This window comes from Pterocles gutturalis, unplaced genomic scaffold, assembly GCF_000699245.1.
Source record: "Pterocles gutturalis isolate BGI_N339 unplaced genomic scaffold, ASM69924v1 scaffold3022, whole genome shotgun sequence".
In the NCBI taxonomy this organism is placed as follows: domain Eukaryota; kingdom Metazoa; phylum Chordata; class Aves; order Pterocliformes; family Pteroclidae; genus Pterocles; species Pterocles gutturalis.
In genome coordinates this window covers 22,036-38,763 of record NW_010109909.1, presented here as the reverse complement: position 1 = coordinate 38,763, position 16,728 = coordinate 22,036, and the positions used below count along the sequence as shown (strand labels likewise).

General features: G+C 39.3%; 1 protein-coding gene across 1 annotated transcript in view; it reads left to right on the top strand.

Moving 5' to 3' along the window:
* Positions 1-5,301: 5,301 nt before the first annotated feature.
* Positions 5,302-16,728, top strand: part of RAPGEF5 (Rap guanine nucleotide exchange factor (GEF) 5) — a gene marked incomplete at both ends in the record, with an annotated part of 31,308 nt that continues 19,881 nt past the window's right edge. The window contains 6 exons of the mRNA XM_010073112.1: positions 5,302-5,380; positions 7,502-7,646; positions 9,440-9,537; positions 10,294-10,324; positions 11,269-11,347; positions 14,351-14,500. Coding sequence (XP_010071414.1) covers positions 5,302-5,380; positions 7,502-7,646; positions 9,440-9,537; positions 10,294-10,324; positions 11,269-11,347; positions 14,351-14,500 — 582 coding nt within the window. The remainder of the gene's footprint in view (positions 5,381-7,501; positions 7,647-9,439; positions 9,538-10,293; positions 10,325-11,268; positions 11,348-14,350; positions 14,501-16,728) is intronic.

Here is a 16,728-nt window from a genome sequence, read left to right as displayed (position 1 = left end):
GGGCACATGCATACTAGTAAATAATAGGTGGACATATAAGTTGCTAGGTGGGTAGTTAAAGAGATGTGTCTGTCTTTAAGACTGGAATATTTCCCTACTTGTCCTTCTTTACTGATTCTATGTGGTAGCTAAACCGAAATATATGATTTTTAAAAACTATCCTCAAATAATTTAATAAAAAGAATTTAACTTTTACTTAATTTGACAAAGGCATTTCCTTTAGATTAAGTTTCTTTTCACGTTTATGTAACAAGTTACTAAGGTGAGACTGCTCCACTGATGCCTTTTACCACTGTGGTAATTTAAGAAGATGCTCAAGTCTGAGAAGAGCTTACAGGTGTTAGACATGGCAACACCATGAAGTGTACTGCCTGTCCTGGTTTGTTAAATCTGTGTCACAGACAATTTCTGGCTACAGCTTTGTATTAATTTCTGTCCTAAGGCTTAGTGATTGATACCTTGCCTAGAGAAAAGGGAGGAGAAGGGAGAAAAAAAAAACAGTGAAAAATCAAATTTTGTGTGTAAACCCATGTGAGAATCCCATTCTACCCTCCTGGCATTTAAAAACATGTCCTCACATTGAGTTAATATTTGTCAAGTTGCCTTCTTGGAGAGAAAGGATATGATCAGGTTTCAGAGGTACGTGGGCACACAGAAAGCAGCAAGGAATCCTCTGCTGCTCTTAATTACATGGGAATATATGATGCGTTGTGTATCCAAATACATGATCATTTGTTGACTGTGGGGCTCCAGATCCCCCTTCCCCACCAAATACACCATCGTTGCCGTTGGCCGTCATCACCTTACGCACGCAACAGAATTGGAACTTCTCTTGTAGAGATGTTGCTCGTTCTTTTAGTTACCAGCTGACAGCAAATGTTCCCTGGGTAATTCACATGGGTCTATATACTGCTTTTTCCATTCCTCAGCTACTCTGAATATATCTTGCAGAAGGAATTGGGTATCATGGAAAGATGGGAAGAGGAGTACTAACTGCTCCCGGTAAAGCTGCTGTCCACATTGCCGTATTTTATCTGGGGTAAGGAGGGGACACACAGCCTGTGAGAAACTGGCTCAGCAGAAGCTGATGTGAATTGACTATTTAATAACAAACAAGCACAGTGCTTGCTTTTTCATTATTTTTATGCCTATGGTACTTGCACACATTCAGTGTGGTGGGATTACTGCCTAAGGCTACCCCCAAAGAGCTACAAGAGCAGGAGCCCATTGAACTTGTGCTGCTTCTGTTGCACATTTTAATGAAGCTTTAAAATGCTTGAAATTGTCTTTGAAATGAAATATTCCATAGCTGCAAGCTAACTGCATACTTTGTAATAATTGCTTATCCAAATAAAGGAAAATTGTGAGGAACAAAGAAAAATTAGATTGATGGCTAGAAGAAAATGATTGAATAAAAAATTCATGAAGAAGAGAAATTTTTAAAAAGTAGCATAGTATCACAGGCTTTTGCACAATGACTTCCCTTCCTTCCGATGGAAGTTTTTATTTTCCAACTATTACTGTGGATTTTATTCTCCCTGTTTGGTACAAATGCTAGAAAAACTTTTCCTATGGGAATAATGGGGAAGATGGTTACAAATTTATGCAGAAACTGGGACACGGTAAAATTGAAAAAGAAGAAGTATGCGTTTCACTGCCATTCTGAGTGGGGGTATGGTGCACTGTAAATAATTAATGATTTGTCTGGAGTTGCCTTTTTTTTTAACTCTTAAATCAACTGTGACTAAACAGAAAAACCCCAGAAAGACTTCTGTTCATAATTATCATCCTGACTTAGAGTCGGGCCTTGTTCAAATTTACGGCTCTTAGTGGCCATTAGTAATACAGAATGAAAAATTTGCTGTGAATAAATTCTTTCATGCTTAGCCTTTCTGTTTGCAGGTTAAGACCAGCAAGTCGTTATCTGTGGACATGTATTAATGTCCAAAAGTATCTGAGAAGTGTGCAGTTGCTTGTTTTGAACAAATTATTTTTGAAGAATCTGTACACCCTCAGGTTTTGTGTCCTTGCTGTGGCATGAAAAAACATTCTGGACTTATTTTAAATTACAGTGCATTTAGGAAGAAAATACAGAACATAGTTACTGTGAACAGTAGGACTTGAGGGAAGTACTTACAAGCTAGTGCAGGCATTTTAAAATAGGAATATAATTGTGAAGTCTTTAGGTGATGTCTGGTAATAGATATTTAATCTAGAAAAGCACTTTCGTTGCTTACTTATTAAAGTGATTTAATGGATGAGTGATGCTATTAATGGACCACATGTAAAATCCAGACTTTTGTTCAAAACATTCCTTCAGGGTTTAAATTTCTAAACAAGTTCAGGGGCAATTTGAAGAGATCTAGCCTATATACAAGGTATGGGAATCATCATTGGTGAACTTTGCTTCTTAGCAAGTCCTCTGCAGTTAGACGAACAAGGAAATCATTCTGTATACATATATGCGACTTTAATTTGGCTAAGTGATATACCTTGTTTTGAGAAGGTTGTTAGAAGCCAGAAACTGAATAGTTAGATGTATCGTTGAGCATGCAGAGAGAGGGAGATAAACAGAGAGCTTAAAAACAGTTGTAAGTTATCTGAACAAACATAAAATTTTAATCATCTTCCCTTCATTAATTTTTTTGAGAGAATCACATTAGTATTACCTGTAGCAAAAAAGTTTTGCAAAAAGTTTAAGCAAAAAGGCAAAAACCTTGAATCATAGCAAACCCAGCCTTTCTTCCCACCTCAACACTTTGAGATGCTGGCAGAATTGAAGACAGACATCGGGAAAACAGATGAACAGGTATTAAAAATAAACTTTTTAAGTTGGTATTTTAACAGCAGTTACTAAGATAAAATCACACTATTTTGAACAATTGCAGAAGTTCATTAACAAGCATTCCTGTTTTGTTTCAGCTAATACTTCCTTTCTGAATACGTGGCTATGTATTGCTGAAACTCAGATATTACCTATACAGAGTAGAAAGTTGGGGAAATAATCTGTTGCAAGTGTATCTTGGATTTCTTGAGGATCAGTGCACAGTCACATAGTTTAGTCAAGAACTAAAATGTGGTTCTTGACTCCAGGAGCAGCAGTTTACAAATAAATGTTTGTGAAATGTCCAACTTTAATAGCTGCATTGTATCATCCAAAAGATGTGCAACAGAATGAATAGGTTGCCTTTAAGACAGAGAACAAGCTGTTCACAATGTCTTTTCATTGACTGAGACAAAATATTCTTTTTATATAGAGATAATGCTTTACAGCGTGTTTAACAGTGTTGGTGAAATATAAAGAATTTAATTGTTTTGTTTCTGAATGCAAGGGGTTTTAGCTATGTGTCTTCAGATCAGGACTTTTTCTAGACCAGCTGTGTTAAATGCATTGATCTAGCTAGATTTATTTTTTTTAAGACAATAGAGGTATTTTGAATCGCGTGCTCACAGGGTGGGATGTCGTTAGCTATCCATCCATGTGATACCCACATGATATCTGGCTTTGAATGGTATGCAAATGAATTCCTATTGCCATCCTGCACCGCAGCTATGGGGTCAGTAATTTACTGACAAGGAGATCCAAGGCCGCTGTCACTGAAGATGGTCTAAATTATAGTGAAATTGCAGCCTTGGCGTGAAAAGCTGCTGGGGTGCTCTCAGTTGCACACATTTACACAAGCATTAGTTTGGACTGGAACAGATCACGAACAAATAGTGAGAAAATCAGGATAAGAAAATCAGGGCTCAGCCTTACCTTTTTCATTTGAGGTATGGTCTGACTCTACAGTTGTAAATCCACCACTTAAATCACAACTGGATAATTGCTGCTAACTAGTAACAACTACTTACACTCCGATATTGCTTCTGTTATCATTCAGCATCTGTCCATGTTCTTGTTTTCATCTGATAAAGGGGGTGGTGAAAACCTGTTTTCTTCTTAAAGGGAACATGCTATACATCTGCTGGAATTCAAAGAAATATGGTGAACAGGAACTCCTCCAAACTTGAGGAAAATACAATTTTGAGAAAAAAAAACAAAACCAAAACAGCAAAAACAACAAAGACCCACAAACATTTTTATATTGAGTTAAAAAAACCAATATAATTCTCTTTTCTGTTTGCAGAAAATGAAAGATTTTGTTGTTTGTGAACTAAATACAAATTCCTTCCTAGATCACATATCATATAGGAGTAATTTATTAAAATGGGAAGCAAATTTTTTTAAGAATTGTAGAATGATTTTAGTTGGAAGGGATCTGTGAAGGCATCTGGTCTGACCCCTGCTTGAAGAAGATCCAGTAAGACCAGGATGCTCAGAGCTTTGTCCAGGCAAATCCTGAATATATCTGACGTTGGAGATTCTGCAGTCTGTCTAGGCAACCTGTCCCAGTGGTTGACCCTCCTTACAGAAGGAGAAAAAAACCAAACCTTTGTAGCTAGACAAATCTTCCTTTGTTGCACACTACGATGGTTACCCTTTGTCATTTTGCTGCACATCTCCAGGAAGAGTCTGGCTCAATCTTATCTTTACTGTGCCGTTGGGTTTTTGAAGACCACCACAAGATTACTCATGAGCTGTCTCATCTTAGAGGAAGCCTAGTCCTTTCACACTCCCTGCTGCTTGTGGTAAAGGTCTGGAAAAATCCTAAAACTAGTGTGCCATGGGAATGAGAGAGTTACACTGAGATCTGAACTGGCAGTGCCATTCATCCTGACAACCCAAGGTGCTACAACTGCAGTGGGTAGCGATGGTCTGTCAGCAAGTACCTTCAGCCCATTTTTGTAACACTGATAGAAACCAGGTGAAGAAAAAAAAACTTCTGCAGCACTTAAGTGATGCCTAGAAGACTAACCAGCTAAGGATTTGGATGTATTTATTTCATGATTCTCAACTATTGTGCACAGATGTTAATCACAGTTTTCTCTCTCCTGTTACTAAAAGCTTTTCTTCTGAATTTCCAGAGCAACTTAGCTGGTGGAAAGGTTGCTTTGCTTGCAGCAGAGCCAACCAGGAGAGTGGTGTTCATGATAAGGAGTTTTTCTTACTGATTCCTGAACTGTGGCTTATTTTGTGTATATTCGTGCTTGTTGGTTCTTTGAGAACTGAGGATGTACTTGTTCAGTAAAGGATCTGATCTCTGCAGTGGCAACATATTGTTCCCTGTTTGAAACTTAAGTTTGATGTATGCTTTTTTTAGGAGAAGGGGGTCCTGTTCCTGCAATGCACACTAAGAGGAGTAGATACTCCCTTCCTCCTCTCAATAATGTATTGTTGGGCTTTTTTTTCTTCCTCTGCAGAAACTCTCCTGGATGACTTCCTTCTCACGTACACAGTCTTCATGACAACGGATGACTTGTGCCAGGCACTTCTGAGGCAATATCCTTTTGTTAAAGGTTGTATTGTCACACAGTTACACCTAGGTTTATATATTGTCAAGCCTTATATCAAAAGTAGTAAATTGCGTGTCTGGGATAATTAGTTTTGCTCTTTGCATATTTATATTATTGACATACAACCCCACATGATTATTTTGAGGTTGCATGTAAGAATGGTGAGAAAAGAGAACAGTTGTCTAATATTTACTATGGCATGCTTAGAAGGTGGACTGCACCTGGGGTTTTGACATCATGCCCCAAGAAATACATGGACAAATTGGATAAACCTCAGAAGAGAGCAATGGGAATTATCTGTTCTAGAAAAAAAGACCTGCAAAGAAGTATTGAAAGAATTGGGATTGTTTTACTGAAAAAAAGGGAAACTATAAATGGGACAATCTTTCAGGTACCTAAAGAGGAAAGGAAGAATCTGTTCCCATATTGATGCCAGACAGGACAAGAAGCAGTGAGATTAAATTACTATGAGACAGTTTCATGTTAGATACTAGAAAATATATATTTTTTTTACATTAGGAGAGGAAACACTATAGTGGAAAATGTCCGAGACAGAATAATCTTTGATATTGGAGACTATTAGGAAGAAGAAAATAGAAAATATATTCCAAGCATAACATATAGGGTATTTTTGAGCCTCTTGTAGGTTGGACTAGTTATGTGAACTTGGATGGACTAGTTTAGCTGATCTTTCAAGGTCTCTTTTTCTCTGGTCCATTTCATAAGGTTTTTATGATACTTGGAATTCAATTCAAATCTGTAGCTTCCCAAAGCTCAGGTTATATTGTTTTCTTAACTCAAAGGGGTTGTGGAGGAAAAGATTCAAACTGGAAACATTAAATCCAAATTCGGATATGAGTTCCTGTAGTTGACCAATGCCTACAAATATAGATAGATAGATAGATAGATATACATTCACCTATTAAAACATTTAGAATTTGCATAGCTGAGGAATCAATTAACAGAAAATTCCTGCTCCGAAGTTGAGTGTACAAAGCTAAAGCTGCCTCTGAATAAATCTGTGTCCAGAACATACACATCTGGGTATGTGCATGCTTCACAAGAATGCTTGAAAGATGTATTGAAGCAGATTCCTAACTCATCCAGCAATACAATCTTATGTCTGCTCTTTTTGTTTAAAGATATGTAAAACTTTATAACTGTTACAAACTAACGCTTGAAATGGGACTAAAACCTATCCAGACCTGTGTGTTAATTCTTAGAATACCTATATCTATGTAATACATTTTGGAATATGTGAAGAGAAAAAATGAAGACTTAAGTATTTTACAATCTCTGCTCCTTTTGTCATGTGGTACAGTATATAAGTCTAACTCATTCTAAGGGAAAATAAATTTTTTCTTGTATTTTCATTTACTTCCATAAGCTATGGAGCATTGTTTGAATAAACTTGTAGCTACAAAATGAACTTGCTTTTCTTTTTTTTTTTTTTCCTTTTCTTTTTTTCCTCTTTACCTTTTGTGGTTAAAATATCATCTTTTCACCTAATAAAAGAAAGAATAGCAAAGGGACAGGAACAATGTACAAAGGGGTATCTTCTCTCATTTGGTGTTTCTGCTTTATGAATAGAGAACAAAACTGGAAATAGATTATTTCATTTTTTTATTTTTATTTTAATAGTGTTATTTCTGCAGATAGTGTAATTTGTATAGGGAAAAAGAAACTGACTTCATCTGCCTGGGTTCTTTGTTGTTGTTAATGATGCATTCTCCTCCTTCCCACAGACATTCACATTGGCATCAATGTGCAGGACAAAGGTTTGTTCCCAGTTCTGCAGAAAAGATATGACTCAACATTGTATAATTCCTTTTGAATTGATTTTACTGTTACGGACTTGCCTCTCTAATCTATAAAGGAAGAAAATTCTGTTGGTATAGAAGATGAACTGACATTTCTATTACTGAGAATTTAATTCCAAAAGGTTCATGAAATTCCTGAAGCTCCAGATGGGATAAAGCATTTAAAACTGAGCAATGTAGTGAAAAAAAAACTTCCTTTAGCAAACGAGATGATTGCAAAGTCTTTTCCATCACTTAATTTTTAAGTTTCAGTGAGACCTTAGTATTTGTTCCTTAACCTACTCTACCTATTGTGCTAAGAACTACCAAGGGAAAGAAGATGATTCTGATGTGTCCTGTAGAAAACGAAAAGTCTTGCATTTGGTGTCTCAGTGGACTTCTCTCTACAAAGACTGGTTACATGAAGATGAGCATTTAAAACAATTTTTAAAGGTATTGAAACACTTTCTGATGCATTTCAGCACTGTTTAATTAACATACTGTGTCTAAAATGCCCCAACAGCAAAATCTAAAAAGCATAATTTTTCATACTTAAATATTCTCCATGAAATCTCTAATGTAAAATGATTTACGTGTGTCTTCCTTGAATGCCTTAGAAATACTCGGTTTGAACAGAAAAGCTGTAATGTTTTGTTCAATATCAAAAATATTACTTTCAGATATGAAAATTATAGAACTCCATGGTCTCTAGAAAATGGGGAAATTTAGGAAGGTAAGAAATAAAACCACAAAGACGTGGAGGTTCCTTGGATGCACTGGTCGTGTCTGCTGGAATAGGATCTGCAGTCAGTATCTAGAGGATCACAGGTGAAAAGAGAGTTTTGAGGTCCTTGTAAGAGGTGCTGCTTTGAGTGAGGAGTGAAATGCTATTCCACAGTGTTTGTCAGGTGCAAATGGAGAGCGGCACAGCTTTATGTATTTTTAATAAATAAAATTATGTTCTTACTTATTAGCAAGGATCTTCTGATCTTTCTGAATGAGTTCCAAAAGCTTTGTAATTCCCTTGTAAATTTGCAAATAGCCATGTTGTTGCTGACCTGAGATCCATCTGATTGTTGATTTTTTCTGCTCCAGTCCCCCACCCCCCATTTGAAAGACAAAGGGATGAAATATTGAACTAAATTTTAAGAAAGTCTTGAGCTTCCTTTTTTGTTTGTTGGTTTGGTTTTGGAGTAGGACACACTGCGTACAGAAGTGGAGACCTTAGGATTTTTGCTGTTTGGTACTAGACGTGTGGGGCTGTATGGGAAAGGCCGCATCATTGCAGCCGTCAGATAGGTTACACTGCATTGCACCTATCTTGATGCAGGGCTTGTCTTTCTGGCCATGGAGGTGGGTGACTGTGTATTGTCAATTGAGGCTTCTGTGCAGTATTAAACAGCAGTAATATTAAGGATGGTTGAAGATATGTGCAAAACCTATACATAGGATTGTGGGCCAGAATAATTTGTACTGGAATGTATGAAGTGTTAATTGGGCTAAAGTAAATCTGCTCACTCAGCTCTTACATATGATCTTCATTTTCTTGGAAGGGAAAGTTTTTACGTACAGATTCAGAAACGATATAGGGAAAGTATTTCCTGCAATTTCAATCATAAGAGCCAATTCAGTTTGTTTACCTTTTAGCTGAGGTAGTGCCTTTTACATTTAACTGAGGTTCCTGATGATGATATTCAGACAGTACCTCCCCCAAAACTAAAAAATAGGGTTTGTTTATTTATTTATTGCTTTACACCTAGGAGTATGTTGTTATTTGTTTGTGAAAGACATCAACTTGATTTAAAATGCATGAAAACACAAAAAAATGGAGGAGAACATTATTTTAAGTCTTAATCAAATTAACCTGTTTGTTACCATTTTGGATAAGTGATGATGGAGTGGTATGTTCTTACGCTTCAGAATGTGTTCTTCTGACCTAACCCAGATTTCATGTAGCAGCCACAAGTGCTGTTTTAAATCATCCTGTTGTAGACTAATGAGGGTCAACATTTTTCCCTCTTGCTTGGTGATGATATGATATGAAGAGTGTTTTACCGAAGGCAAGATGAATATTGACCAGTCTGGAAATTTAAACAGAAACATTATGTCCTTATGGGTCTTGTGTAAATATAATGATGAAATTTGTTTTATTAGGCTAGGGCCTGCATTGATTTAGACCACTGATCTGATGCCTTAGATTTATGTTTGAGTTATCAGATGTTTGCAGATACTGTTTTATTTTGTAGACAATATACAGGAATGTGTTAGATGATGTATATGAATATCCCATTCTTGAGAAGGAACTGAAAGAATTTCAGAAGATACTTGGGATGCATCGTCGTCAGTAAGTGTTGATTATATTTGTGATCAAGTCTCCTTTTGTTTAAAGTGTAATTTATTTTTGTTGTCATCTTCCTGTATTTCAGTAAAGGTAAATTGGTGAGTGATACATGTACTATATTAATTTTTACCATTCATCTCTTCTTTAAACTAAAGCTAGATTACTCAATCTTCTCTGATGTTTGTTGGGTGGTGTGTGTGTTTCAGCAGTCACTCCCATCAATTTTGATTGGGATGACTTGCAAGTAGAGTGATACTTTGTGGAAAAGCTGGCAAAATTTCTCTCAGAAGCGGTAGTCTATGACTTCAGATGGTACATTCACTCTCTCTCTGCAATCTGCAGTACTGAGAAGCAAGTCTCTTTTCCAATAGTCATCTCAGGGCTATTATTTTACTAATAATTACAGTATTTGTAGAAGATATTTCCTTGGCACGTTTTTCCAACACATGGAGTTTGTTTCTGTGGTTTGGCTGTTAGGGAGGTAGAAAGCTGTGTCCCTGAGGGTAACCCTGACTACTTATCATGGGGTCCTGAGCTGTGTCCGTATTCTCTGGCAGCTCGCGGGCTGGCAGCATTTTTTTTCACTACATCAATTGTGCAAGTCACAGAAAAGTATTCTGTCTGAGCCAGGCACCCTTAGCTTACCTTGAAGGAGCTCTGCAGCCATTCTGCAGTGACCATTTAATGTTAAATACTTTCTAATGTATTTTCCTAGTCTTTGGCTGGAAAGAATAATTTGGATTTTCCCTTTTGTTTCAGCACCGTAGATGAGTATTCACCTCACCGAAAGGTAATGCAAGCCTGATTGTTGCTGGTTGCTAGCTAACTTATCATCTCACTTTCTTCCCCTGTGCCCACTTTACTCTCTTTTCTTGGCTTCTCAATTGAAAGTGACTGGTGGCCAAAAACATGACAGGATGCATCAGTGAGGTTAGACCTGCAATGTTGCTTAAGGAGTTGTTTTTTTTTTCCCCCGCTGGTGCAGCCAGGATATCAGCTGCATGAGCTAACCTGCAGTGGCTGTGACGGGATTAGCATCTTAACAAGATTCTCTGAGATGTCAGAATTCAGGGAATTCCTGGGAGCATGTCCCGACTGGGCTGGAGAGATGGAGCAACCTGGGCAATCCAGGCAGAGCACAGGCATTGACTACAGATGTCAAGAAAACAGAGCAAAGGGGGGATTTGTTGTGACAAGGACAGAGAAAGAAAAAGAGGAACATGAATCTGTCTGTTTAACTGGAGGGAGAAGATGCAGCCAGAGAAAGCTGGTGTACAGACTGCACAGAGGTGAATTGCTGTGCTCCTCAAATTTACTGGGCTGGAGCTGAAGTGTGTAATAAGCTTAAAATGTTACTGCAGAAATGTGGAAGGCAGAACATGAGATTGTAGTGAAATTGCTAAATAGGCCAATTGAAACGTTTATAAGTGTGTAAGATATGGGCTCTAAACATGGCTAGAGAGAAACCTGAATTGTGCAGGCTGCTTAGGCTAGGCATGTCTTGCTTCCTCCAAAATCTCCACCTTGGCCATTATTTAGTAAGGCAACTCCCAGTGCACTGATCCAAGAAAGGGTGGGTGTATTTCCTATACAGAAATCTTTTTGTCTAGACATATGGGCTGAATGCTGTGTTGTGTGAATTACTGCTTTGTAAAGGGCAAGGAAGCAAAGCGTCACTGTTGTCTCTTTTTCTTTTTTTTTTCTTTCTTTTTTTTCTTCTACACTCCCTCACAGAGTAAAACCTTTTTCCACCAGTTCAGTCTGAAGGAGAACTGGCTGCAGCACAGAGGAACCATGAATGAAACAGAAGAAAGTAAGTATGATTGAAAGAGTGGAGGAAAAACTCCAAAACTGTACAATTGTTTCTCAAGGGCTGCCTGTAATGTAATTTTTTTTTTAACTGACATTCAGCTTCTGAACAGGATCTTAGGGCCATAAAAGAAGAACAATCTGACTGTGTCAGGTTACCTTCCCACCTCCTACTCTGCAGAGGTTCAACAGTGACATGACATCTCAAGGGCTTTTTGCACTGTTCGGGTTCCTCCAGTAGCCCCGCAGCAGAGCTGTGTGCCTCCCGGGAGTTCTGGCAGCCTCACCAGGCAGTATTCCTGCTCTAGTTCATACTCTCAGTCGCTTGACCTAGATCTTGGTTGCAAAAGGTGAATGGAGAAGTCTGTCACATGAAATGGGCCAGGATCTGCTAACTCTGGGAACGTGCCTTTGTTCCTTCTCTCCTTGATAACATCTCCGTGCGGAGTGCAAGGTGCCACTTCATTTTAGTGTCAACCATTTCAAAATACAGTTTCCCTTCCTCGCTACTAATGCAATAACACAGTGAGACTGTCACCCTCCCATAATGCCGGTACAAGGAAGGAGGCAGAGAGGAGGATAACACAGCGTACACAAGCAGAGAACAGGCAGAAGGACCTCCTACCTGGAAGTCTTGCCTTTCTCACTGGGAACAAATCTCTGGAAGTTCATTTGGAGTCAGGATATTTTTAGTGCTCATTTGTGACAGAATAAAAACTGAGCTCCTTCAATGCCAAGTCTTTCCACACAATACGTGCTGCTGATAGATATGCTCTTTCCGTGCTTCAAATATAAGTTTATTTGAGGTTTATGTTATCAAGGCTGCTTCTAAAAATGTAATTTCTGGTTGAGAACCTGTGCACTCTTCTTCGTAAAAAGTCAGACACAGCTTGTGGGTGAATAGGGAGGAAAGCGTGCTGGCACTGGAGAGGGGACAGGCTGTGGGGACAGGAAGGGCAGGACCCAGCAAGGCCAGCCCTGACTCGGTTAATTGCTTTTATATCACTCCTTGAGAGCATGAGCCATAGACGATGATGGGATTGAGGAAATAAAATAGCAAAAGTGGAGTTGGGGAGAGAAGAAATGGACACTGAGGGTGGACATCTGGTGAAGTGCTGCTGTCCGATGGCACTTGTGGAGGATGAGTTTGTCCAAGCTGCACCATGCCACTTCACCGGAGGCATTTTAGCTCCTAATGTAAGCATTGCCAGAGTGAGCTGCAGCCTATGGCATTCCCACGTGCATCTCACAGAGGAGCAGCGCAGGCTCCTGGAAGAGATGACATGGCCCGTGCCAATAGATACCGCAGACAAGACATTTGAAAGGTGCGTGAGGGAGCAGGCTTTGGGAGAATTGGTGTGGTGGTTGTGTTTAAGGACCTGACCTGTGGGTTGGTTTAGTTCAATGTTAAACAAAGGATGTGTCAGTAGCCCAGTTATAAATTAACATATTGCTCTCATCTACCCTTCCTGAGTGACAGAGAGGTGGAGATTTCAAACAAATTCACTGTAGACAAGTTGTGTTGCAATGCTGCATATGGAGGCCAAATATTTCTGTCAGATTTTTTTAAAAATTATTTTTCTACCTAGTAGTTTAGAGTGCAATTTGATGTCTCTATCTTTTCATTAGTTGTATGCATTCTGAAGAGAGATTCTGCCATAGGATCAACATCTGATTTACTGTCAGCAGAGACAGGTTAAGAAAAAAAGGATAAAACCAAATTGCTTTTCTTCCACAAGGTTAAATGTTAAGTTCCTCCTTCCTTCTCATCTTAGTTTTTTCTTTACTACAACACAAAAAAAAGATATTCTTGAAGACAGAGTACTTAACCACTTCTAGCATGGTCTTAGTTAATGAACATACCCTGAAGCCATGAAGATTTTAGGACAAGCAAAGAGCTATTGCTACATGCATCTGTCAATAAAAATAATTTAAAAAATAGAGCATTTCTGGAGAAGAAAAGTTTTGTCTTATACTGACACGGTAGCAGCCTGTCCGCAATAAGAAGTGCTAGAGTAGAAGGAAATTGAAAGTTTAATTAAGCACTGAAGTGAGTATGAAACCAAGAGTTGTGGTGATTCTTATTAGCAGATGCTGTAATTTTTGAAATATTTATGCAAGTCTGCAGCTCTGTTTAGCTCTGTTTCTTCCCTTTTAAGTATGGCAGCTGTATTTCAAAGAACTGGCTACAGCAAACTCACCAGAAGATCTAAACCTAATATTCTGGCAAGCAGAAGGAGTGTAGTGTAGCATACATCCCTTTCTGTAGCAGAAATGAAGCACTACCTGAGCTGACCACAGCATTAGTGCTGGGAGTTTCCCTCCCAGAGCCTGACCAACTCACAGACTTCAGTGGAAGTGATGAGCCCCTGGAATTTCTCTGAGCCAGGCCTCTTTTTAGTTGTGCTTCAAGTGATTCAGGTAAAGAGTTGTCAGAACTAATTGCATTGCTGTTTGGGCAGCCTCTGCTGGTGCTAAAATACCTTGGCAATGCAAGTAGTTTAGATGTCTAGACAGATAAGGTAGCAGGAGCGGTTGAAGGGCGGAGCTGAGCGCTGTTCTTCTGAAGCCTCCTGTTCCAGGTGGAAGTGAAGGTCCAAAATAATTTCTGCAGTGGATTTGAAATATATTGAAAGGATAGTGATTTATCTAAACCTAAAAGGAAGGGAGAAAAGATGGCAACAGATGAGTTTGCGAAGAAGATAGGTAGCAGAGGTGGTTGTCCATGACAAATCCTCATGGTAGGAGGTCTTATTGCTGAAACGTAGCCATGGGGTCTCTGTTTCCATTTGCTCGGTGCTCTCATTTCCCAGGGAGGGGATGTGGGAAGGGGGAAACTGGTGATGTTTGTTCTTAGTTTCATATCCCTGTAGGTCAGACTGCAGCAGCTGCCCTTCCTGCAGCCACAGCAGCCGAGGCATTGCTATGGTCAGGTCTGCAAGATTTTCCCCTGCTGTGTTCAGATGCCTCTGCCTGCTGCTGAACATGTCTTTCTTCCTTTCTGCAGTTTTCTGCCGTGTGTATATAACAGAGCACTCCTATGTCAGTGTGAAAGCTCAAGTATCCACTTCAGCTCAGGAGATACTGAAGATTGTAGCAGAAAAGATCCAGTACCCAGAGGAGGAGTTGGCGCTGGTGACAGTCACGTTCTCTGGCGGTAAATAGCTTCCCTTCATCTGATTACTTAGCTTTTAGTGCATCGCATAAGGGAGGGCTGACATTTGCTGATGCAAGGATACAGCTGTTCCTGCACAGCCCCACAGCTGGATGACCACGGAAACAATGAGGAGATGCTTCCCAGAGAGTCGTTTCCATGGCAACAGCTCATTCTTGGGTACTGTGGGATATGGCATCTCCTCACTGGGAAGGGAGTGCAAAGGACTCTCAGTCTCCAGCAGTACTGCAAGATTTTATTTTTTTCCCCACAGATAAATCTCCTACTTTTGCATTTAAATTAATTTGGAAGGCAATGAGGCATGGTTTGCTTTAAAAATATGAAAGGGGATAACAAATATTGTGTGCGTGGCTGTTCCCTCATTTACAGTGTGGCTAATGAATATTCTCCAGCAGAAACAAGGGAGGCAAGTATTTGCACAGTTGAGATAGTGAGAGCAATCTAAGCAATATTTTGTAAGCAGTCTTGCTTACAACAGACATTTTTTGCTTATTATTTAGTGTTTCTCATTGAACAGAAGGGCTTATTGTCTTTTTTAAGGAAGACCAGACTGATCACAAACTGATACTAGGGACCAGCCAAACTCCCAAGATTTGCTTTGCTGTCTGCCAGGTCTCAGGGTCTTCGGTCAGATAGTTTTGCTCATTGTGGTGCCTGTTGGCTCTTAGGGAATATGAAGGAAGCAATTTGAGTAGGTGCATAGGAATGCCAGGCTGGATCTACAAAAAAGATCTAAGATTTCAGAATATCTTGGATGTGTTCTCAGATAACATTAGTAGGTGTCCTGAGACAAAGGATGCACCCTTAAAGATATGGCACTCATTCTTACTTCTTTGTCAATCTAGTTAATGAAATATAGACAAATGCTGACTTGTTATGTTTGTTAATTTGATTCAGAAGTGGAAGGTCACATTTTTCTCCCCCACGCCGAGCTGAGTTAAATAACCGTTTTTTTGCAGGGCATCAGTGTGGGTGGCAGGGAGATGGTGCTCTGCCTCAGATACGGAGAGCCTGGGCACAGAGCAGCCACACAGGAGGATTGTACATAGCTGTCCTGGCCTACATCATTTGCAGGCACATTCTTTTTACACTTGTGTGCACCCAAACTCGCCTCCAGTGCATTTTGCAGCACTGCAAAATCATGGCGTTACTGTTGTTTTTCAGGTCCTGCACTCCTGTTTGAGAGCAGAGCAAGTTTTGCTCTGATAGCAATAAATCTGATGCTAGCTGCCTGCTTAGTTAAAAAAACCCAACGATTCATAAATAATGGAGCACACTATTATCTCTAGACCGCATTGGTTCCCAAGAAAGCCACAGAATAGAAGTGGTTGCCACTTGGCTGTTCAATAAGAAATAATAAATAAAATGCAGCTGCAACAGTGCTGTCATCTGTACATGGCCATTGTAACCTCCAAAAGGTTATTTGGTCACATTGCCTGAATTATTTGGAGATATCACAGTTTCAGTATCCTTGTTCTTATGCATTGTCACACATGTGCTGTGAGCAATAAAGACCAGCGTGCCATGCTTTCTTTTTTCGTTGTTTTTGTTTGGTATTTGGATGACTCAGAACTGTCATATGCCATCCACTTGGAGGGCAGTAGTATGACCATTAAAGAATGTGTTTTTATTGTACTCTTTAAGTGAACAAGCAAGCTCTTTTTAGTCAAAATTACCTTGAAAAAAAACATACTGGTAGTTGAACATAAATGTGCCTGGTGTCAGTTTGTAATAATGCTTGGCTCTCAGACTCCTGGTCCTACTCCTCCCTCATGGGCCATGTAAAGTCCAAGGTAGCTGTAAATATGCTTTTAGAGCTTTTGGGTCTACACTCCAATAGAGTGACTTCTGTTACAGTGACTCCTAATACATTGCTACAGGTCTCTGGGAGATTACGTGGAGTGCACAGGAAGAAACAGTTTTCCCAGGGCGGTTTTTTAGCTGTTTTCTGGGTTTTGGTTTATTTTTCTCCACAACATTCTCTGGTGCATCCAAGATTGCCCAGAGCTGAACCAGTACTCTGGAGTGGAGAAAAAAAAAAAGTCCTTTCTCTATGCTACCAGTTTGGTGCATCCTACTCTTTTACTCATATGTTTTCTAAATGAATTGCTATAGGTCTAGAGGAATTTCTGTAAATACCATATTGTCAAGGTCCCTTCAGCTCTGCTCCTTGGGGTGAATTTCATGGAGTTGAGATCCTTTAAAGTTCT